General features: G+C 48.7%; 9 protein-coding genes across 9 annotated transcripts in view; 4 read left to right on the forward strand and 5 right to left on the reverse strand.

The window, feature by feature from the left end:
• The window catches only part of UREG_03831 (succinate dehydrogenase flavoprotein subunit), a gene marked incomplete at both ends in the record, with an annotated part of 3,136 nt that extends 2,608 nt beyond the window's left edge, over positions 1-528 (forward strand). Inside the window, one exon of the mRNA XM_002544268.1 lies at positions 48-528. Coding sequence (XP_002544314.1) covers positions 48-528 — 481 coding nt within the window. The remainder of the gene's footprint in view (positions 1-47) is intronic.
• Positions 529-1,477: 949 nt separating this feature from the next.
• Positions 1,478-2,228, forward strand: UREG_03832 (uncharacterized protein; the record flags this gene model as incomplete). The annotated part of the gene is made up of 2 exons (XM_002544269.1): positions 1,478-1,697; positions 1,786-2,228. The coding sequence occupies 2 exons, from the start codon at positions 1,478-1,480 to the stop codon at positions 2,226-2,228; spliced, it is 663 nt and encodes a 220-aa protein (XP_002544315.1).
• A 513-nt stretch (positions 2,229-2,741) lies between these two features.
• Positions 2,742-4,723, reverse strand: UREG_03833 (uncharacterized protein; the record flags this gene model as incomplete). The annotated part of the gene is made up of 4 exons (XM_002544270.1): positions 2,742-3,569; positions 3,635-4,349; positions 4,447-4,642; positions 4,696-4,723. 4 exons carry the CDS (start codon positions 4,721-4,723, stop codon positions 2,742-2,744), a joined length of 1,767 nt encoding a protein of 588 aa, XP_002544316.1.
• Positions 4,724-6,407: 1,684 nt separating this feature from the next.
• On the forward strand, positions 6,408-10,453 carry UREG_03834 (Na/K ATPase alpha 1 isoform; the record flags this gene model as incomplete). Its single annotated transcript, XM_002544271.1, has 13 exons — positions 6,408-6,592; positions 6,684-6,733; positions 6,787-7,326; positions 7,475-7,649; positions 7,701-7,941; positions 8,007-8,386; positions 8,441-8,726; positions 8,906-9,368; positions 9,421-9,477; positions 9,526-9,594; positions 9,712-9,902; positions 9,965-10,226; positions 10,287-10,453. 13 exons carry the CDS (start codon positions 6,408-6,410, stop codon positions 10,451-10,453), a joined length of 3,066 nt encoding a protein of 1,021 aa, XP_002544317.1.
• A 507-nt stretch (positions 10,454-10,960) lies between these two features.
• Positions 10,961-12,670, reverse strand: UREG_03835 (uncharacterized protein; the record flags this gene model as incomplete). Its single annotated transcript, XM_002544272.1, has 1 exon — positions 10,961-12,670. One exon carries the CDS (start codon positions 12,668-12,670, stop codon positions 10,961-10,963), a length of 1,710 nt encoding a protein of 569 aa, XP_002544318.1.
• Positions 12,671-13,290: 620 nt separating this feature from the next.
• Positions 13,291-13,867, forward strand: UREG_03836 (uncharacterized protein; the record flags this gene model as incomplete). Its single annotated transcript, XM_002544273.1, has 2 exons — positions 13,291-13,514; positions 13,600-13,867. 2 exons carry the CDS (start codon positions 13,291-13,293, stop codon positions 13,865-13,867), a joined length of 492 nt encoding a protein of 163 aa, XP_002544319.1.
• Positions 13,868-14,086: 219 nt separating this feature from the next.
• On the reverse strand, positions 14,087-15,287 carry UREG_03837 (uncharacterized protein; the record flags this gene model as incomplete). Its single annotated transcript, XM_002544274.1, has 5 exons — positions 14,087-14,588; positions 14,644-14,768; positions 14,822-14,883; positions 14,940-15,018; positions 15,129-15,287. 5 exons carry the CDS (start codon positions 15,285-15,287, stop codon positions 14,087-14,089), a joined length of 927 nt encoding a protein of 308 aa, XP_002544320.1.
• A 633-nt stretch (positions 15,288-15,920) lies between these two features.
• UREG_03838 (uncharacterized protein) lies at positions 15,921-18,982 on the reverse strand (the record flags this gene model as incomplete). The annotated part of the gene is made up of 8 exons (XM_002544275.1): positions 15,921-16,439; positions 16,497-16,831; positions 17,052-17,295; positions 17,347-17,693; positions 17,734-17,998; positions 18,053-18,150; positions 18,202-18,820; positions 18,887-18,982. 8 exons carry the CDS (start codon positions 18,980-18,982, stop codon positions 15,921-15,923), a joined length of 2,523 nt encoding a protein of 840 aa, XP_002544321.1.
• Positions 18,983-19,431: 449 nt separating this feature from the next.
• Positions 19,432-20,363, reverse strand: UREG_03839 (uncharacterized protein; the record flags this gene model as incomplete). Its single annotated transcript, XM_002544276.1, has 2 exons — positions 19,432-20,020; positions 20,080-20,363. 2 exons carry the CDS (start codon positions 20,361-20,363, stop codon positions 19,432-19,434), a joined length of 873 nt encoding a protein of 290 aa, XP_002544322.1.
• Positions 20,364-20,668: the final 305 nt, after the last annotated feature.

Below are 20,668 nucleotides of genomic sequence, written 5' to 3' on the forward strand. Positions count from 1 at the left end.
TTCCAAGCATTTTATTTTTATAATCGCTTTACTGCTGTTTCACATAGGGAAAACCCTCGGGTTCCGGATTCAGGGCCAGCGCCCCCTGCAGTTGAGGGTGAAGAGAATGGTACCAAAGAGGGTCAGCAACAGCGGTCGCGTTCTCGTGCTGCAGGAGGTTATGATCCGGCTATTCATGGCGACTACGATCCGAACGCCTGGTACGCGCAGCCGCAAGCAAACGACGCCTCGGACCCAGCCTCCTCTGCAAACCCAAACGTCCTCTATACCGCTACAGGCGCATTCAATCGCTTTACGGGAAAATGGCAACCTATCGGTTTAACGCCAGAGAATTTCAATGACGAGAACAAAAGCCGCCGCCAGCTTAATGCATACTTCGATGTTGACGCTGCGGCTAACAGCCATGAAGGGAAAAGTCTCAAGGCGGAGCGGGCTGGGAAGAAATTAACAAAAAGGGAGCTAAAGGCGTTCAAAGAAAAGCGGAGAGAGAAAAAGGAGGAAAAAAGGCGAGCGTGGCTCAGGGATTGAACGTGGCTTGATATTTTTATGTAATGTGTACGGGCGGTACACCAACACAATGTACGCTTTGCGCTGGGGCTTTTTGAGCAACAGGACTGCAAATTTTGTGCTGGATATACCTGGTGTTCCGGCGTTTGGGATTGTACGTTATGGAGTGTGTATGTACAGATTCTGTACTGCTGACAATGCTTGGGTCCCTGTTCCACACCCGGCTGTCATCAATACATAGGTTTAGAGACTCTGAAACCACCTCAATAAATAATCTCATCCATCATTCGTATTGATAACTATGTGACGCACTATCAGGATGAGGTGTAGGCAGCCGGGCGCCCGTAAATATCACGTGATATCAGTTTTGGGCCGCAAAATTTTGACCGCGAAGCGCAAAGAAATCTTGGAAAATATATATCGAGCAAAGCATTGATCTGATCTATTGCAGGATTTAAAAGTGAGTGCTCTTTTCCCTTGCTTTAGTGGCTCAGTATCCCTAGACCGTTCTGTGTTACCTGGTCTTTAATGTCTTTGCGTTTGCCAGAAATTTGCTTGATACCCGTGACAGCCTCTTATTGCTTGCAGCTTCCATTATTTTTTACAAAAGTCGATATGAATCATTTTACAGCACGGCATGAACCTTTTTTGTATGCAATGGGATTACTGCTTGACTGCTAATGCTCAACGGCGAAGGTTCCTCTGCCTCTAACTCAACACGAATACCCGCTGCATTCTACCCATTAACTGTGCTGTAGCTGCTCCTTATTTAGTTCTTTTTGACAGAGTAGTGGCTTCAGGAGTCTTTGCTGACACTGCATAAGGTCTCAAAAAAACGCTGGCTGAAAAACTGGTTATTTTACTGTGAAAAACCGTATTTAATTGGATTTCATCTCTCGCCTTTTGTGCGTTTTTACTGTTCAAACCGGGAGACTTTATTCTCTGAACCAACGCCGAATCTAGAGCCGAGATGGCTGCGGTTGCACTATCCTTTGAGGCCATTGACGATCTCATCTATTCGGCACGAGTGGGAGATTTGCCGTCATTACAGGCCGATATCGAAAACCTCAGCCGCCAGCACAACTGTTCTGCCGCATCTATCATCGAGTCAGCTATTGATAGCGAGGACGAAAGCGAGGGCGGAACCAGAGCTTGCCTCTTACACTGGCCCGCTGCCAACGGAAATGCCGGTGAGTCTAACCCACAAAGCTACAGCCCAGCTGGCTGAAATACCAAATTCGGGCATGAGCCTGGACTAAAATCGGCAACACCCCGCAGAGATTTTAAGATATCTTCTCAGTTCAATCCAAAAGACTTCACAGCACTCCCCACTTATCAACCACCCAAATCATTCCGGGAACACACCGCTCCACTGGGCCGCTCTGAACACGCATCTTGAATGCGTCAAAGCGCTAGTCGAAGCCGGCGCGGATATCGATGGCAAAAATGGCGCTGGGCACGACGCGGCGTTTCTTGCAGAGAGATCGGAATGGAGTGCTGCGACTGAAGATGAGAAGGAAGGGGAAGGTGATGGTGAAGAAGCTACACCGGCAGCTGCTTCGTCACAGCCCGATCGGCCGATGTCAAAGGCCATGCAAGTGGTGGAGTACCTCTTGACATATGAAAAAGGTACAAACTCGGACCAAGGTGCTGATACCCCAGGATCGGGAAATGCGGATGCAGACGAAATGGAAGGCGTTATTGAGAATGGAACTAGCTGAATTGACTGATTTGATGGCCCTTGGAAGTTTTACTCCTTGGAAAAAGCATTTGATTTAGATGATTATGAGAGCATTTTAGGCGCATGTGTATTTTCTAGATTCAAATCATATACTTCGATGCTGTTTTCTCCAATAAACTTATTTGCCTTGTCATTGCCGTTTGTAGAGGCAAACGCTATATAAATGGCCCCCCATGATATGGCTGCAAAAGACCCTGCTTACTCGGTACACGGGATATCTTCTTGTCATTATGTGCGGTCCTTACTATCAAAATCAATAGATGTTGATTGGAAAACGCTTTTGAAAAGGGTTGTGTCATTAGAACATTACTAAATCGTAGTCATCAATAACATGATTCTGTACAAAGGCAAGGGGGTATCTCTGGAAAGCTAAACTCCCAGAATCAAAATGTCTGAAGGAAAGACCTAAAAAAAACTGAAAAACGGGGCTGTCAGGCAATGGGTGTATGTATGTACAACGAAGAGGGTAGGGAATAAGAGAACCGTGATAACCTTAGAGCTTTCCTTTTTGACTTTCCATAGCATGAGCTGTGACCAGGCCAGTGTTTATGAAACTTCCATTCGGTGTCCTTCGTCGGACATTAGAGCCCCTATCACTGTATCCTTCACGGCCTTGTCTGCTGGTTGCTTGTGAACTTGCTCGAATCTTCCCATCAGGAGAAAGCTGCCCGATTTCGTGGGCTACCATATCCATGCTGACCTTAAAGGCCTTGTCTCTCCATACCACGGTGGCACCGCCGTAGAAACTCCAGATCCAGATTGGCAGAGCCAAAGCTTCTCTACCAATCCAAGCACAAAGCCACGCTGCGAATGGCCTACGGGTTAGCGACGGCTTTGGTATTGGGCGTGCAAAGGGCGGGGTATACTCGTCCACTTCAACGGTAGCGCCGGAGTGAAGCTTGAGATACACAGTCCAATCGATCAGCATCCACAACAGAATGCTCAGGGTCCATATGTAGACAAAAGACGACCAGGTAGCCAAATAAGAGCAATATTCCGGGAAAAAAACAGGAGCAGCAGTAGTCAAACCAAAGGCAAGATATGCGGAGCAGAGAAATGACTCCGTGCCCGGCTCGACAAGCGTTGCGAGTAAAACCGTATATTTCCGGACCCGGAGCCACCGCACGCGACGGTCAATATAGGAACCAACGCTCATTCCACTCATGGGTTGGATGGCGAGGTCCCCAAATAAAAGGCTATGTTTTCCCCATTGTTCGTTATGTTCGGCCTCTTCAAAGACCTTCCCTTTCCATAAACGGTCACCGATAAGGTGATCCTCGCAGATATTATCCGAGAAATAATCGATCCCGGGTCTTCTCCTCTGTCGTCGGGGGTCTTTGGGAGGGACAGTAGTCAGGTAATTTAGGTGGGAGCGCCGAAACATACTGGGACTTGCCAATGATACAGGGAGCAATGAGGACGGTGTTGATGGGCGGAGTACATTTTTGCGTGCGCGGAGGAGAGAAAAAGCTCCTCTAGCCGACCTCCGCCGTGGGAAAGCACGGATGAAATGTTAGAGCAATCGCTGTGTTGCCCTTTCGAGTCATTGTCAAGTGTTCCATAGTTGGTAGCTGAGAGACTAGCATCCTCGCGCTTCGCATAATCCGGAACATCAACAACTATCGGCAGATTGTGCACGAACTTGAACCCCTTGCTCTTGGGATCTTTCTGATCGAACCCACAGAGTCTATCTACCATTCTACCGCAAACTCCCTTGCTCAGCCACACATTGCAATCCACGATCCAAACAATGTCGCCTTTTGCTTCCCGATAAGCCTGGCTCATATTTTTGATTTTGGGATTTGGGCCGAGTTCGTTGTCATTGCAGGCAGACTCGATAAACACTCGAGCATCGGCATGGGGAAAGTCTTGGAGGAGCTTTTTCAAGACGGGGTAGGCCGGGTCCTGAGTCGAGGACACGCAGAAGTAAACGGTGAGCTTATCGCAAGGATAGTCTTGACGGAGGCTGGCAGCTAGACAGTCATACAGGAAAGGCTCAAGGCCCTTGACGGGACGGATAATCGTGACATGAGGAAGCTTCGAAGGAGAGAGCACGGTCGTTGAAAGAGCTTTTTGTGGGGCTTTTGAGTAGTACCGTTGTCTAAAATTTCATTTCAAGCAGTCTGTTAGTTGCGGCAGGACGACGAGCAAGTCTTGATAGAGTCATGAGGACAAAATTGAAGTCTGTAGAAGCTCACAGCTGAAAGTATCCAATCCAGCACACAAGGGTGACTACCAGGTACCAAACGATGGCGACACAGCCCGCAACAAGGGCCCATGTTTGTGGCTGACGACCGCAAGGCTGGGCAGTCTTGCTCGCCTCAAAAGGAGCACTCTCCGCCAGCATGGGTTGGGATTTGGCATGTGGCCCGAATTGAGTTTGCTGTGAATTCTCTGGATGAGGTGACAGGACTGATGAGCATCACAGTGCGAGTGAACGCCGGTACCTCTCGGATGCTGTGCCAGATTAGACATGGTCACGTGGTGAAGCATGCGTAAAATGACTGCTCAACGTCCACGCTAAACCGCTCTGGTACTAGCGCAGTGTTTCTACGTCATCAAAAGTTGCAGTGGTTGAGAATCATAACGGGTGCGAAAAAAGGGGCTCCTAGTTAATCTTAACAAAAATCTCTTTGGAAGCTGCCCCCAGGGGCAGTGGTGCCAGCAATATGAATTGCTAGGTGTGCTCAGTATTTGATCCAACCAGTTTTACCATCCGAGGTACAAAGCCCTTCCGTCTGTGACTAATTCTTGCATTGTTGGTGATACCGTGCCCACCCGTACTCGTCTAAAGTATCACCACCAGCAGGAACATCATCTATCCGCCGTAACTTCTGGGAAAATCACTCACCACAGAATGAGACTGCCGCCCCCTCCCTTCCCCGCTGGACGCATACACAGCCTCAGTCGACTAAAAGTCAGATTTTAAGGTTATTATGCAACGGGCAGGAAGTGTGGCTCGAGCTAGCTGTTTCGTGGCCTGCCATTGGACCAAGCTCTCCGCCTCAGCGTTCCCCACTTCTTTTTCCTTTGCTATCCGAAGCTTATTTGCACGTCTGCCGAACCGACCTCTCGCTTCGTCTTCTCCTTCTTCCACGGCGCGCGACGCACCGCACACCACTCTCGACATCCCATTCTGCAGTCATCTCGATGCTGGTGAACACGGTGGCTGCTGCTGTGCCAGACATCTGGTCTCACAATCACGAATTGGCCGTCGTGCATACCGCGAATATACCCCATAGATCATGTGGGATGGCTAGGAACACGCTCCGCTAGCGGCCACGGCGCTTCTTGACCACCAGCGTGCTAGCGAATACTCAGGAATCAAAGCATCTTTTAAACTGCCCGTGCGGGACGCAAAAAAATGTGCCAAACTTCCGCAGAATCCCCAGCTGGCTCCAATGGGAAGCTTTGCCCATCTGCCGCGATCCTTGCAGCGTCACACTCCGTCAGAGAGCAGATGTGTTTCACTGACACCCGGAGTCCCTTTTGCCTCGTGCTCTTGTGCTGACGTCTAAGTTACGTCTCTCCTCATCCTTCAGGGCTCATGGCTCACAACAACATAATAGTGTGCGCCAGCAGTCCCTTTCCCGGCCGTTCATGTTGTGTTTTCTTGAGTTTGGGTAGCCGTGGCATGCGAATGCACATAACCGTACCAGGAATCCGTCAGGAGACAAATCCAGACCACCATCCATCCAGGTTCTCCAAATTCACGCGCAAGTCATGACACTCTCGCTATACCAAGGCGCTCGTAATTCTCTGCCTTTTTTTCCCTCCTCTACCCCTCTTTCAGCTCCCAGTCCCAACCTGGCATCCGTACGCGATGGACTAAATCTCGATTTTTATATGAGGGATTTATTTCCGTATGCATGGCCTGCTTTCCTCACACCTCTCGTCTGCAATGGCCGTTGATTGGAACCGCCTTACATCGCCTTCAATGAAGAGTTTGCCCCTTTTTTAGAACTGCATATTGCCTGTATGCTGTAAACATGCTGTAATTCCTGGAAGCGCCGGCCGGGGCAGTGCCACTTATATTTTTTTCTATATAAGCCCCTGCAACGAGCGAGACATTGCCTTTCCTCCCAGATTTTCCTTTACAAATTGTACCACCATTCGTTCGACATAAGTTTCCGAAAGAGGACCTGCACCCTTTTACGGCATGGCTGTCGAAAAAGAAGCTAGATCGCGCATCCGCTATGCGGACGAGGAAGATGCAGTGCGATCTGATGCTTCGCGCCGCTCCTTGCATCGTCGAGGTTCCGCCGCTTCAGCCATATCAATACGATCTGCTCATAGCCGAGTAGTTGCCCCTGAAGCTGCCCTTCCAATTACTTACCGAACGCTGTGAGCCCTTCTTTGCCATTGCCGAATTCTTTTTACACACTTCTGACCTTGAACAATGCGTAGCTCTTATAATGTTGATGAATCTTTCAAGCATGACTCCGGGGGGCATTATTGGGAAGGATGACGGCGACCGTCTTGCCGGTACGTTTATAACTTGCCAATTTTACTTTAAACTTCTAACCTATCCATTGAAGGGATATCCGAACTTGATTGGCATCTGATATCGATCGATGAACTGGTTCGCAGGCTCTCTACTTCTATCGTTCAGGGGTTATCTGTTGAGCAAGCCCAACGTCGCATTTCAAAATATGGAAAAAATGCGCCGACGCCCCCGCGCACAGAATGGTTTCGAAAGATAATGGGTTATTTCTTTGGGGGGTTTGGTGTTCTACTCTTTATCGGATGCATACTAGTGTTCATAGCGTGGAAGCCACTGGGTAACCCTCCCGCTCTAGCAAATCTTGCCCTTGCAATTGTCCTTGGTGCGGTTTGGGTCATCCAGGCTGGGTTCAATGCTTGGCAGGACTGGTCTTCCTCCAGGGTTATGGCTTCTATCAAAACTATGCTTCCGGATGACTGCATGGTTATTCGGGATGGAGCTACTTCGCTGAAGTCAGCTCTTGACCTCGTTCCGGGTGATGTGATTAAAATAAAACAAGGCAATAAGCTACCGGCCGATGTTCGCCTAGTCGAGGCTTCCCCTGACTTGAAATTCGATCGGTCTATTTTGACAGGTAAGAACATTTGAATTGAGTTCAGGGTCATTGTGCTTACACCTTATTTAGGTGAATCTGAACCCGTCAATGGGACAATTGAATCCACCGATAGAAACTATTTGGAAACCAAATAAAAAAGATATTCAGGGTACCCACTGTGTCGCAGGCACGGCTACCGGAATCTGTGTCTCAACAGGTGACTCGACGATATTTGGGCGGATTGCAGGTCTAACAAACAAACCCCGACATGAATTTACACCCATTCAAAAGGAAATATTACGCTTTGTTCTTATCATCGCCTCCTTCATTGCAACCGTGGTTGTTTTAGTCATTGTACTCTGGTATGTTTTCTAATCACATTCTGGCTTGGGTCTAATTCTGACGGGAGACAGGGCCACGTGGTTACGGAGAGACCATCCCGACTGGATTAACGTCTCGCTGCTCATTGTGAACTGTGTTAGTGTCGGCATCGCATTTGTCCCTGAGGGCTTGCCAGTTGCAGTTGCAATGAGTCTTACCATTGGAGCCAACATCATGAAGAAAAATAAGATTCTTTGCAAGTCCCTAGCAACAGTAGAAACGCTTGGAGCGGTTTCCGTCATTTGTTCTGACAAAACAGGAACTTTGACAAAGGTAAGTCAAAGCTACGACCTTCTCCAGTTGTTCGTCGGAAACATCATTGATACTAGGAATGATAGAACGAGATATACGTGACGGATACCTATGCCGGAGGGAAGGAGTACAAAGCGGACGATGCTAAAGAAGGGCTATTCACTGGGAAACTTGGCGAAGATATTTCAAATCGCGGCTTGGAGAGACTCCGTGTTTCAGGGGCCCTGTGCAATGCCGCGGAATTCGACGCTTCTACCACTAAACTCCCAACTGGGATGATGAAAATATACGGTGATCCCACTGACCAAGCCATTTTAAGATTTTCTGAGATGCTGTCATCCGTTCAGGATCTCAGGATGAACTGGAAGAAGGTTTTTGAAGTAGCGTTCAACAGCAAAAACAAGTTTATGATTCGGATAATGTCTCCATTCGAGCAGGGAGAAAAGCACCACTTGCCTTCTGATGCGTATGGTTGTATCTTCTCCAAAAAGCTGATCGTTATAAACTAATCACTATCTAGAGAGCTATGGATTAAAGGTGCCCCTGAGGTGCTACTATCTCGATGCGACACGTTGTTACGAAATGACGGGACAATTACGCACTTGTCAAACGCTGATCAAGCCACCATTGAAAGTGTCAAGAATCGGTGGTCCAGTGAGGGTAAACGTGTTATCCTAATAGCACAAAAGACAATCCACAATGATATGTCCTCAGTGCTCAAATCAGCAAAGGCCGAAAAGGCTGTCCTTGATTTGGCGAGGGGAGACCTTACGTTTATCGGTCTTTGGGGTCTTATTGACCCAATTGTGAGTTTTCCTATTCCCAGTCTATAACCTCGACAGAGCCCTGACGTTGACATTACTAAAAGAGGGATGAAATCCCCAACGTGGTCGATACTCTTCGTACTGCCGGAATTCGTGTCCTGATGGTACTGAAACCCTTTGGCCCCTTTTCATAAGGGTTATACGCTAACTACGCATGCAAGGTCACCGGAGACTTCAAGCTTACAGCTCAAGCCATCGCAAGGGACTGTGGTATTATAAGAAGCGCACCAGCCTTGGTCCATTCCATTGATAATCTTAATCGCAGTTTTGAAAAACCGCAAACGGCGGTGGAAACCGAGGGTCTCCGTTCCATCGCAATAAGCGGGCCCGAGTTGATCACTCTTAATGAATCACAATGGGATCAACTTTGTATGTACGAGGAAATCGTCTTCGCGCGTACCACACCAGAACAGAAATTACGAATTGTGAAAGAATTTCAATCGCGCGATCATACTGTCGCGATGACCGGCGATGGAGTGAATGATGCGCCAGCACTGAAGGCTGCTGACGTTGGAGTTGCCTTGGGGAGCGGATCCGATATTGCAATCGAAGCTTCGGACATGGTCCTTCTGGACTCGTTTTCTGCTATCGTTGAGGCCGTAAAGTATGGCCGATTGACCTTTGGTAAGTTTCATAAATGGGCGGTATTGGCTCAACCACTGACTGGATTCTACAGATAATTTGAAGAAAACCATCATTTATCTCCTCCCGGCCGGTAGTTTCAGCGAGCTATGTATGCCTTTTGCCTTTGCTCTAGTTTAAGTTTGGGTACTAATGTTAGCCTTTTCTAGGGCCTGTTATGGCAAACGTCGTTCTCGGGGTTCCCCAAGTACTATCCTCATTTTTGATGGTGAGCATTCCCTAAAGTCCTCTTTTGACACTAGGGCTAACACTAATGGATTATAGATTATAATATGGTTAGACACTTCTATCGTGTTTGCCTGACATTTGCTAACAAGTTTTGTAGTTTATTCACTGATGCTGGTGGAGCTATTGCACTCGCATATGAGAAACCTGAGATGGATGTTCTGCTTCGGGCCTCCACGCAACGCGAAAAAAGACCGATTAGTTAACGTTAGATTCATCCTTCATGCCTACACATTCATTGGTGTTTATGAATGCCTACTCTCATTTGTGATGGCGTTCTGGTACATGTCGGTATGCTCTCACTTAACCTATGTCTGTATGATAACATTGTTACTTATTCTTACTGTACGCAGCGACGCGGGATCCCCTTCAGTGCGTTGGTATTGAAGTTTGGCAATTGGGGTCCGCAGTACGACCCAGACTACGTGGCCGAGGTCACAAATCACGCTTCGTCGATCTACTTTGTAAACTTGGTGGTCATCCAATTCTTCAACTTATTGGCAACAAGGACAAGGCGCCTTAGTATATTCCAGCAACCACCATTGTTTAACAAGCAGACTCAGAATCCGCTACTCTTCGCAGGAATGGTGTGGTCTCTTTTCATCGTTTTTATATGTGAGTAATTCGTGTTTCGGCAGCTACCACACTATTGCCTTCTTTTCTAACTGCTCCTAGTCTGCTACATTCCCGGAATTCAAGATACGGTGGATACCACGTCAGTCCCGGTGGAATATTTCTTTATCCCAGTCGCCTTCGGCATTGGAATCCTGCTTCTCGATGAAACGAGAAAGTATTTCGTCCGTGGTTCGCCAAACGGCATATTAGCGAAGCTTGCCTGGTAGATTGGGCCGTCATGAGCAATTGCATTGACATCCTCCAATAGCTGGATACAACCAAGATCAACATGAACAATAGGTAGGTCATGGGCATAAAAAAAAGGTAATCTTTTTTGACCGCACGAGTCGGACGGCTTGGGGTAGAATCGTGCTTTTAAGATTGGTTGGACAGTCTGAAAAGAAAGCAAAAGAATATGAATTGGGCGGCTGGGAGCGCAGTCGAGTAGATTGTTTTAGGTTTGCAATTGAATGATGCCGATTTTGTTTTAGAATGGACATATTTGAATCAGTTATCATTGGTATAAGTTTTGTGCTCAGAGCTACCGCCTTTCCTCTTAAGGTGGCCATTTAAAGATGCTACCAAAAGCTCCGAAATCCGATTAAGAATCGCCGACACAAATATTCGCCCTATGCCACCGCGCTAGTATTCTTTGTATGCGTCGTAAGAATCAAGGTCCGAGAACTCCATGGCACCGCGCACGACAAAAACAAAAGATACTGCAAACCGACCGATTACCCAGTTTTCTTCTTCTTCCTTATCAGCGTAGCATTCAAGACATTTACTTTGGTGCTTGATTCTTGCTGTGAATTGGTTACGTCTGGGTGGTCGTCGTTCGTATGCCTCTTGCGTTTCTTAAAAATCAGTCCGGTATTTAACGGATTTGAGGGCTCTGCTTGACTACCGAGTGGTGATTCTGACACTTCAGACGGATCATTGGCGCCATCAACCACCTCACCGTGGTCTGTACCATCCGCCAAGGTAGAGAGTTTCTCGAGCCAAGATTTGGTACTGGCCAGAGCGAGTGATTTGTCGGCAAAGTCGAGCGTGAGAAGAAAATTGCACAAGGTGTTATACTTCTTCTTGCTAAGAAGTATAGTGTTGCTAATTTTTGCAGGGGATTTGGTTTGATTACTTTCTGTGGTCGGGGTGGATTGATTTGCTTGTCCTTCGGATGCCCCGTTTTCTGCGCAGGACGGGGTTTTGGTGCCATTTGATACAGGGATGTCTTTTGGGACTTGTTCCGACTGGTTGAACAAGGCAGTTTCTGCCCTCGGCTCGATCGATTCATAAGCTTTGGCGGCCGAAACATCTGGTTTCGAACGAAATGGGAATTTCGGCTGGTCACTCGACTTTAGGGACGCAGCTGTTTTTAATCCATCCGATTTCAGCAATCCCGGTGGATTAATGATCATCCATAAAAATCCGACAAGCCTCCCGGCAGAACATTCTTGTCTGAACGTCATCATTTCCCAAAACTCCACAAGAGATTTTACGCTCAGCCACTGACCAGTAGTGGGACGGCTGTGGGAAGACTTTTCAGTTTCATCCATCATTTCATTCACCCATTTAAGGACCTTTCCTTTGGGGGGTTTCGCATTCTGACCAAAGATTTCGTCGTCAAGCTCGTCGAGGAATCTCCCCTTGGGGTCGTCGGGGAAACGAGGGACGAGGCATCGTGGAGGGGCATCGGGAGTCGGGCAGATCTGATGGAGGGGATAGCTATTCAGCCAGCGGGGTTTGCCTTGGGGATCTAGCTTTGCACTCGGTGGAAAGAAGGCTCTGGTCTCGTACTTGTCGCATCCAGGAACGATGAGGTACGCGGTGGCCGTGGTATTTTCGACTTCTGTTCCGCTCGATCCTTGCTTTTCGGCGATGTTTGTAGATTGGTTCTCCGGCCCGAAACCCCGTAGGATAGCATCGAAGACGCGGCCCCACCACTTGATTAACCCGCGATCATCCAAGACGTGTTTATGCGCGTTTTCTATGCTGCCGGGGAAGAGGTACTGGTTTTGAGCCCTGGCGAAGAGAGATAGCACAAGGCGTATACCCGGCCGCTGACATTCGCGCAAGATGTTAGAGATGAATACAGTAAACACGGTTCTGGTCAGTGATTTCGTAGGCTGGTTCAAAAGGTGGAGGTAGCCGGTCGAGTCGGCCTTGGATACAAAGACCGTGGTCAGGCGCGCAGTGGTATACACCAGAACCTCAATTGAGAAAACCAGCAGTTCTCCATTATTGCCATTGTCGGTAGAAGTGTCGCTTGGTCTGATCGACACGGCAAGAAAGTGGTTTTCGCGACTGGTTAGCTCTGGATCCTCACCTGGAGGCGCGGCGAAGATGGGCTGACAGGGAGTGGGCGCGCAAGCCACGTGCCGCACCGACAGTTGCACGCCCCGAGGCAGTGACTGCGCGAGCTCCTGCGCCAAACGCGACGAGGCCATTGCAAGCAGCGTGGAATGCCTTTGTTCGAGTTGCAGTCCATCGTCGCAAGCCGTCGCTGCGTCGCTTCGATGCCGTTTTGGGTAAAGACAGAGTCACGTGTCACCCGGACATAACGGATTTAAAACTAAGACAAACAGTGCAAACAAACTTATCACGTGATAGATACAATGAGGTCATCAATACTTCCCGTATTTTTGATACGGGTTACCATCGTCAACTTCACGAATTGACTACATCTTGCTTGAACAGTTGACTGTGGTGTGCTGTCTTCTGCTTTGCTGCCTGTGGGACTTGGTGCTGCACTTTAGACATTCACGGTTGGATGCCGGGCCATCCCGCAGTCGACTTGTCAATTCTTGGTTAACTACCTTTGCTACACAATGAGCCAGCATCTGGATTCATTGTTCCGTGCAATGGCCAACCAGCGCACTCGAGACAGCGCATAAAGTGTGTGATGCACTCTCAAGCATATAACTAGTTCCGACTCCCCTCTATTCCACAAAGATTGAAACCTCTTGAGCCCTCTTGAGTCTTGAGCATCCAAAACTCTTCGTCGCCTCTAGCTTTTTAATAAACCAATCTCAATATAGCCTGCTGATACTATATATCTTCTCTAATAATGGCTCAAGACGAACCACAAGCATCCCACTACCCCTCCTTCCGGCGCATCGTCACCGGCCACTCCCCCACCGGCGAAGCAATCGTCGAATCCGACAAACAACTCGTTCCGTATGACCCCCTTTCGGAGACCCAATCTCCCGCAACCGCCGAATCAATGCTTGCGTTTACAACCCTCTGGTCAATGAACCTTTCGGCTTTCCCCATCAACGCCAACGAGCAGTGGTCCGAATTCAACGGCAAGCCGGTGGGACTGGACAACCCCGCTGGGCTGATCGCTCGCATCGTTGACTTTCCTCCGGGGGCCTAGTATCATGCATCGTACGTTGACGGTGGACTTTGGCATTTTGCTGGATGGGGAGGTTGAGCTGGAACTGGACAACGGCGTCAGGACTAAAATGAAGCAGCATGATCTGGTGGTGCAGCGGGGTACAATCCATGCGTGGCACAATCCGGGCCCGGGCAAGGCGCGAATGATGTTCATCCTGGTGGCTGCGCAGCCATTGCAGTTTGGCGACAAGGTGCTGAAGCCTTCGGAATTACCGATAAACCCGGACGGTTCACTCTCTGAGACGTAAGCCCTTTTCCCATTCAGTCCGCAAGTTTATCTGAGTTAAAAAGGTGAATTAGCTCTGAGACGCGCGACTTTTCGTCCCACCTCTGATGACGGCCAGAAGACCTGGGATCTTGATCATAATCATATTTTCTGTACGACGTTTGAGTCTAAAAGTAGTTATTGAAACATCTAAAGCATCGGATCTAGAAGTATCTCCCAGCAGCGTCCAAATCATCCACGTTTAACAATGCCACACTTCTTTCAATAAAACTCTCCAAATCTCGTTGCGCTTCCGAATCGGCCAACTGGGAGTTTCCCAGTACCTGGCGCCAATCCCTCTACTCTTCGCAACATTGATCTGGGATCTGAGAGTTTCTAGCTGGTCACTAGACAGTAGATCCTCCTCATCCGAATCTACCGCACCAACCGCTCTTTTAAAACTGGTCGATGCCATAGGAGAAATTAAGGACGTGATGTTTTCGAGCCTGTGTAGATCGGCCAAAGGGGCGTCGTAGAAATAGTCACGAGTCGTGAGTTCTTCCACTAAATTCAACGGCGTGTTTCCGGTTCCAATGACGGTAACGGGGCCAGCGCTCCTGCTGCCGGCTTCTACTGTGGTCAAGTAACCCAAGTCGCGCAGGGGTTGTAACTCCTTTGAGACCTGGCGCCAGGTTTCAACCCCGTCCGTTTTGATATCGATAAATAGATACAGCGTCTGCCTTGTGTCCGTGTCGAATACGCCACTAGACCAGAATAGAGTCAGCACCTTCTTGAAGTTGATTGAACCATTAGCCCTACTGCTTTGTAGATGTCGGTTCAAATTCAGTTCGAGGGTTCAATCGTTCGAGAATTCGGAGGATCTGATCAATATACAGTGCCTTAAAAGTTCGCTCCTTCGTCAAGGACGCTTTGTGGTGGCCGACCTGCACAAGTCAGAGGCTGGACGGAAGGAAAAAAGGGTTTGGATTCAGCATACATAGAGCGTCCCATCTATCAGCCAGACATCAGCTTCTATCGAGATGCACCCAGCTGCTATAGCTAAAAGATAATCAGTTTTGAATTCAAAAGGCTTATCGTGGTCTCATGGGCCGTACCAGAGTAAACTGGTCGATCTCTCCAGTAGTCACTAAAATTGGAACTTGTTGTCAGCCATACAACCGTGCTCCTTGCTAGCTATGTATTATACGCACTTGTGTGAATGGCATGGGATCTAGAGCCAAATCAGCAATGCGTCAACTCCGGGAAGCAACCTAGCACACAGCGCGCCTCTCACAACAACGTACCGGGATAATCTCTCGAGTAAAGTCTGTAGGATAATGATACTCCGGGCTCCCATCGGTGTCCTTCAAAATGTTCTGCAGCGTCGAAGAACCGACCGACCTTGCGACAACAGCCGTCCACGCGCCCAGGGTAGACGCGACGAATAATGACGTCACTCTCATGATTGAACTCTCAACGACGGCCCGGGGACAAAAAGGCGATTTTGGCTAGGACGAACGGTGTGGACTTGGGAAGATGTATCCCCGCTGGAGGCAGAGCGGGTGCTGTGCAGTTCTTTTTACAAGTTCGTTTGCTGGAATTGCGGCAGCCTCAACCTCTATCACGTGCAAAGATCTTCTCTCCTCGAAGAAACAAACGAAAGCGAGGTTGCGGGAATCCACACAGCGCGGATGTCATGTTCTCTTGGGAATGCACGGGTTATCTTGATGAAAGCCAAGTGCCCATCGTCGGCAGTAAAACAGCAGCATCCGGACCCGTGCTGGCTGCCGTATACGAGGATCCGGAGATCTGACTATGATTCCCCGGGAATTGTTGCTTCCGGGAAAAACAAGGATAATGAACTTGCTATTACTTCATACAACGATGATCCAGCAGAGATGCATTGCCGAACTTGAAGTAGTGTAGTTAGGGGGAACTGACTATGTTGCAACGCAATTGCAAAGTTGAAATGTTTTGGCTTAAAATACACAGTAAACCTGCCCATGATATACATCGTGATTTCATAAAAGCTTGCCCCAGGATGCCTACCAAGATTTGGAAAGAATTTGTATTGAGAATGTAAAGGACGCATATTCCTAAACTTCTCGCACCCTCAAACTCTCCGACTCGCCTTGGCCATCTTGAGAAACGCTCGACCGACCCCTGAGGTTCAAGCTCCCAATCCGCTGCACGATACTAGACCCTACGGCGTCTACCGCACCTTTCGGGGCTAAGAGCGTTGGCCCTTGGGCAGCCGCTTCTTGGACCCTAAACAGCTTAAGAGCGGTCCCATTCCAGACTCCAACCGCCCCTGGCGTCGAGCCGGATGCCGATCCCACTACCATTTCACTGGAAAAAATAAATCCCCATAATAACGACTCGTACCAACCAAGTGAGAGCGGGGACCATTCAAACAGGTGAACCTGAATGGGAGATGGGTCCGAAAGTACCGCTTGAATGTGTGGTTCTTCTTTAAAGGATGGGAGTTCGGAAAGTAGTGTCCGTGCCTCGGGATTAAGAGATGATTCGAGGGCTGCTGCTTGAACGTGGGGTGATATCGCAGAAATAACGGTTAAAATGGTGTGAAGGGGCAGCTCCGGAACCCATGATTCAATCTAGATAATCCTGTTAGTAAATCTTGGTTCCACAGAGGTGGATATATCGGGGCTTACCCAAGCGGCAGTCGGAACAAAGCCGCTGGCAGTCGTCGAAAGACTGGATGCTGCAGCGTAGCTATTCAAACTAGTGTTGCTATTCTGCCGAGAGAACGCAGCTTGGCCGGCCGGCATCTTGCCACGGGCCTTCTCGGATAAACCTCGAAGCTGATGTGGAACGCTTTCGTCCGTAGGTGATGCTAGTGAAGGGGTGCCCGAGTTCCCAAGAGACGGGGATGACTGAGACGGGGTTGGTTGACGCTGGGTCTCTTCGTCGGAGTCATCGTCCCCTATAGCAAAGGCGCTGTCTTCCTCAGGAACGTGACTCAGTGATTGCACCGGAGTACGAATATCTTCAGATTGGCCGTAAGTGGCGCCAGATAGCTGGTCGTTGTTGCTCAAGCTGGCTTTCCTCCGATGCCTTTGTTGTTCTATTTCTTGTTGTCCGCTTTCCAGGGTAAATGCCCGGAGTCCTTCAAACCGGCGTTTGTGATTTCAAAACGGCATATACAAGATATGGATTCTCTGTAAAGTGTTAGTTTATTCCCAGTTGAAGTGTCTTGATTCACTTACTGCTGTATTGGTGCTCTAGCACTGTATTAATAAATTTAAGAAGGGAAGACAATAAAACATGATTCGTCTCTTGGGCTAAAAGGAAACTTGGGGAAGCCATAGATGCGAACAACTGAATCACCCGGGAGCATGCTGCAGGTGAGAGGTGTTCAGTGTAAGCTGCTATATTGTTCATGATAGCCAATAACGCAGGATAAACCGCATCTAGTTTGCCTTTGCTGGTAGACATTAGGGTATGGATGGACTATACTAGTTAGAATCATCAAGCTGAAAGCAAAGACAAACATTAACGTACAATGATAAGAAAGTCCCCATATGTGCCACGGAAATTAGGAAGTCTTATGCTAGGAGGGAGCGTATCTTGCGCGTCGAACTTTTTGAATAGATTGCAACCAAAACCGGGTTCAACACTGAGGGTCTGTAGTAAAAACACGCACATTTTGACAATACCATGTTTTGTAGGGTCAGTCTTGTATTCGTTTGCATAGAAAAGGCAGATGATTATGAAGTCATAGGCACGGCTCGAATCAACGATGAATGATCTGAATCTCTTATTGCACTGGAGCGCTTCCCAGAACAGCATCATCATCTCTGGAGCCCACTTGACGGACTTCTGGCTTCCCGGAAGATATGATGATGTGGCTTGCATCTGTAGCTCCATTAGTCAAAGCACCAAACTCACGAGCGAGGGCGGGGAAGCGAACTGGTTGATTGAGAATCCGCGTCATCCCATCGACCAAAAATTGGAAATCTTGCGGTTGATGTAATCTTCCAAAAAAGTGCCGATAGTAGTTTTTCGGTGGCGCACCATTTCCACCCTCTGGAATAGGATAGAGTAATAGTGTAAGGAGTAGCTGTAAGGAGTATATCACGAGTATTTGTCTGGAATCTTTCCAAACAACGTGGTCATAAGGCATTTTCCAAGGCGCCGGATTATACTTGAGAGTCTAGGCCGTGTTAGGAAGACCCAGAGCCTTTGCCATCGGATACGGGAAACCTACTGTATTCAGCAAGGAGCAAAGTACTGACAAAACCAGCTTCTTGTCCGGACAGGTCGTGAGATATGTCAGAGACTTTACCCCTTTAACAGGCAGCAAGTCTACAGGTGTTAGCTTGAGATATACAACTTCAAAGCATTCAAGTAACTTACTTGGTGGCATATACATAGATTGGCCTGTCAATGTTAGCAAGAGTCGTAATATCTCCATCCGATTGCTTTCGAGCTCCTTGTTCGACCCCATGGAAGTATGGCAGCCTATTCCGCTCTGCCAAATTGAATATTGAACCTTGCCCTTGGTGCTCGGTAGCTGCGGTATTGTAAACCCAGCGAAAAACAATAAATCCACCAACGTATCAAGGAGTTCTTCGGCAAGAGGTTTTGCGTCTTCATAATCTTCCTCCTGGGGTTGCGCATCGCGATCTTCCTCATTTCGAGACTCATCGAACAAGACCCGAGACGCTAGCTGTGCCTGGCGTGTTTTCCTCTTCCTCTGACCCCAGAAAAATTTCTCTTCCCATATCTCCAAATGTTCCGCTTCGTAAAGGAATGGCAAGAGCCGTGTAAGTACGCGGATGCAGTTCAGTGCCTCGCGAGGCGGGGCAAGTTGGGGATCGGGAAACGATGGATGGTGTCTGAGGGCCGTAAGGCGAGAGGTAACCGCAAGCAATAGAGTCTCGAGATTCCCTAGTGCCGTGTCGCGGGTTCTTCGTATATCGACGGGGGCAAACAATGTGAAGACATCTTCAACGGATTCCGGAAGCTCCCAGAACTGCGCGTGTATGTTAGCCGACTTCTAGCGACATGAATTCCAACCCGCGCGCAGGCCTGTACTTACGCCAGTCCAATATGGATCGTCAGCAGGTATGTTCTTCTCCTCCGAAAGACGAAAGATCCCCTGCCTGAAAACGAGTTTGGACTCCGAGGCTCCCATGATCACGAAACCAGGAGACTATGGATACCCACAAACTGGTGACAGGAACGGCCGAATCGCCAGAGCAATAAACATTCGATACGCGACTATGTAAAGTGACTGAAAATTGGGCGATTCTATGCCATCAGAGCCTCGCATTGTCTGAGTTTGGTGTCCGGTTGAGGAAGGCCAAGTAGCCGACAAGCTTGCGTAACAATTCAACAACCACATCTATGGGCAACCGCAGCAAACAGAGTATCCCCAACCAGCGTAGGGAATAAGTCTAATTAACATGATAAATTACTCAGGAGAAAATATTGAATGAGGACTTTTTATATCTGCTGAATTAATTTCACTTGCTAGCCCTGGTTACAGGCACAGCTTACAATTTATCCCCCAGTATCCCTAGAACGCCTTCCTTTCGCTAGAGAGATATCACGCCCGAGCCAAGACATTGGTAGAATACAAAATTATCGCCCAAAAACACTGCCACCAGGAGAGATAGCTCGCGTCCTCTCATAAAGCCATTTATTTGCAAGAACATTGCCATTCTTGCCACCATTAGGGCTTGGAGAGGAGGGGGTCCACAGAGACGTGGTGGAATCCCGCAATGAAGACCGACCCAGAGACGATGAGGAACCAAAGCTGTGCCGCCGCATCATGTCTCTGTTCCCACCAGCAACCGTTCTCTGGAACAAAGGGCTGGGGGATGGGGAATATAGAGAACCGTCGAAGCCTTGACTTCCCATGGGGCTGCCTCTCCCCGACAGCGGGGAACTGCTAGGAGACAAGGGACTTGCTTTCCGTGAGCTCGAGGATAATCGGTATCGCGGAGGGGTTACGTAGGTAGATCCGGATGTCGCTGGACGAGTGTTGTTTGGCTCGAGTCCAAGAAGTGTCCGCTGTGAAGGTGTGAGCGGGATATCTGAAATATCGTCCTTGGGCCGGAAAAGTGGGTAAAAAGCGGTCGCGATGTTGGCAAGGAAGAATAAGCGGAATATGAAGAGTACGGCATTGGGATAGATTGCAATATCCAAAAGCGAACCGAATGCAATGATACTAGAAGGGTGAGCACTGGATGCGGGTTACGGGGCTGAGCACGAGCGGGCAAGTCTCACTATTGCCTCAAAGTCTTCCCCAAAATCCCCGTTGCCATCAAGACTATGCCGTTCCACACAATCTTGCGTACGTTTTTGTCACCGAATCTCGCCGCATTTTGCCTCTGAACGATTTCCTTCAAATGCGGATGGCGCCATTTACCCGGCGATGGCGTATCAACCGCTTGGATGCTGGAGAGTCTAGGAGTGGATGGGAGGAAATCAGGCGCCATTGGAACCCAGGGTTTGTATGCGAACTCGGAAATATACGCCTCTGCCGATTCTGTAAGGTGAGCAAGACTCATGATGGAGCTGATGGTCACGTACCTTTGGCATACAGGCTGAAAGAAAAGACTTACCTTACTTACCTTGGCTGTGGCGCACCGAGGGCCACAACAGTGGGAACAGGCGATATCAGGTTCAATGTGTCGCTGCGGGAATGCTCATCGCGACGCTGTTTGGTGTTTGTTTTGGGCGGGAAAAAGCAGCCGCTTTGAGTGTGGGCCTAGTGCTTAGACGCGGTTGCCGCGCGGCAATTTGTTCAGCGTACCAGATCGAGGTCGTCCTCTTGTGTAAAATCGTGAATTACTGTCTGGCTCTGCGTAGGATT

The sequence above is a fragment of the Uncinocarpus reesii genome, genomic scaffold (assembly GCF_000003515.1).
Source record: "Uncinocarpus reesii 1704 scaffold_2 genomic scaffold, whole genome shotgun sequence".
Lineage (NCBI taxonomy): Eukaryota > Fungi > Ascomycota > Eurotiomycetes > Onygenales > Onygenaceae > Uncinocarpus > Uncinocarpus reesii.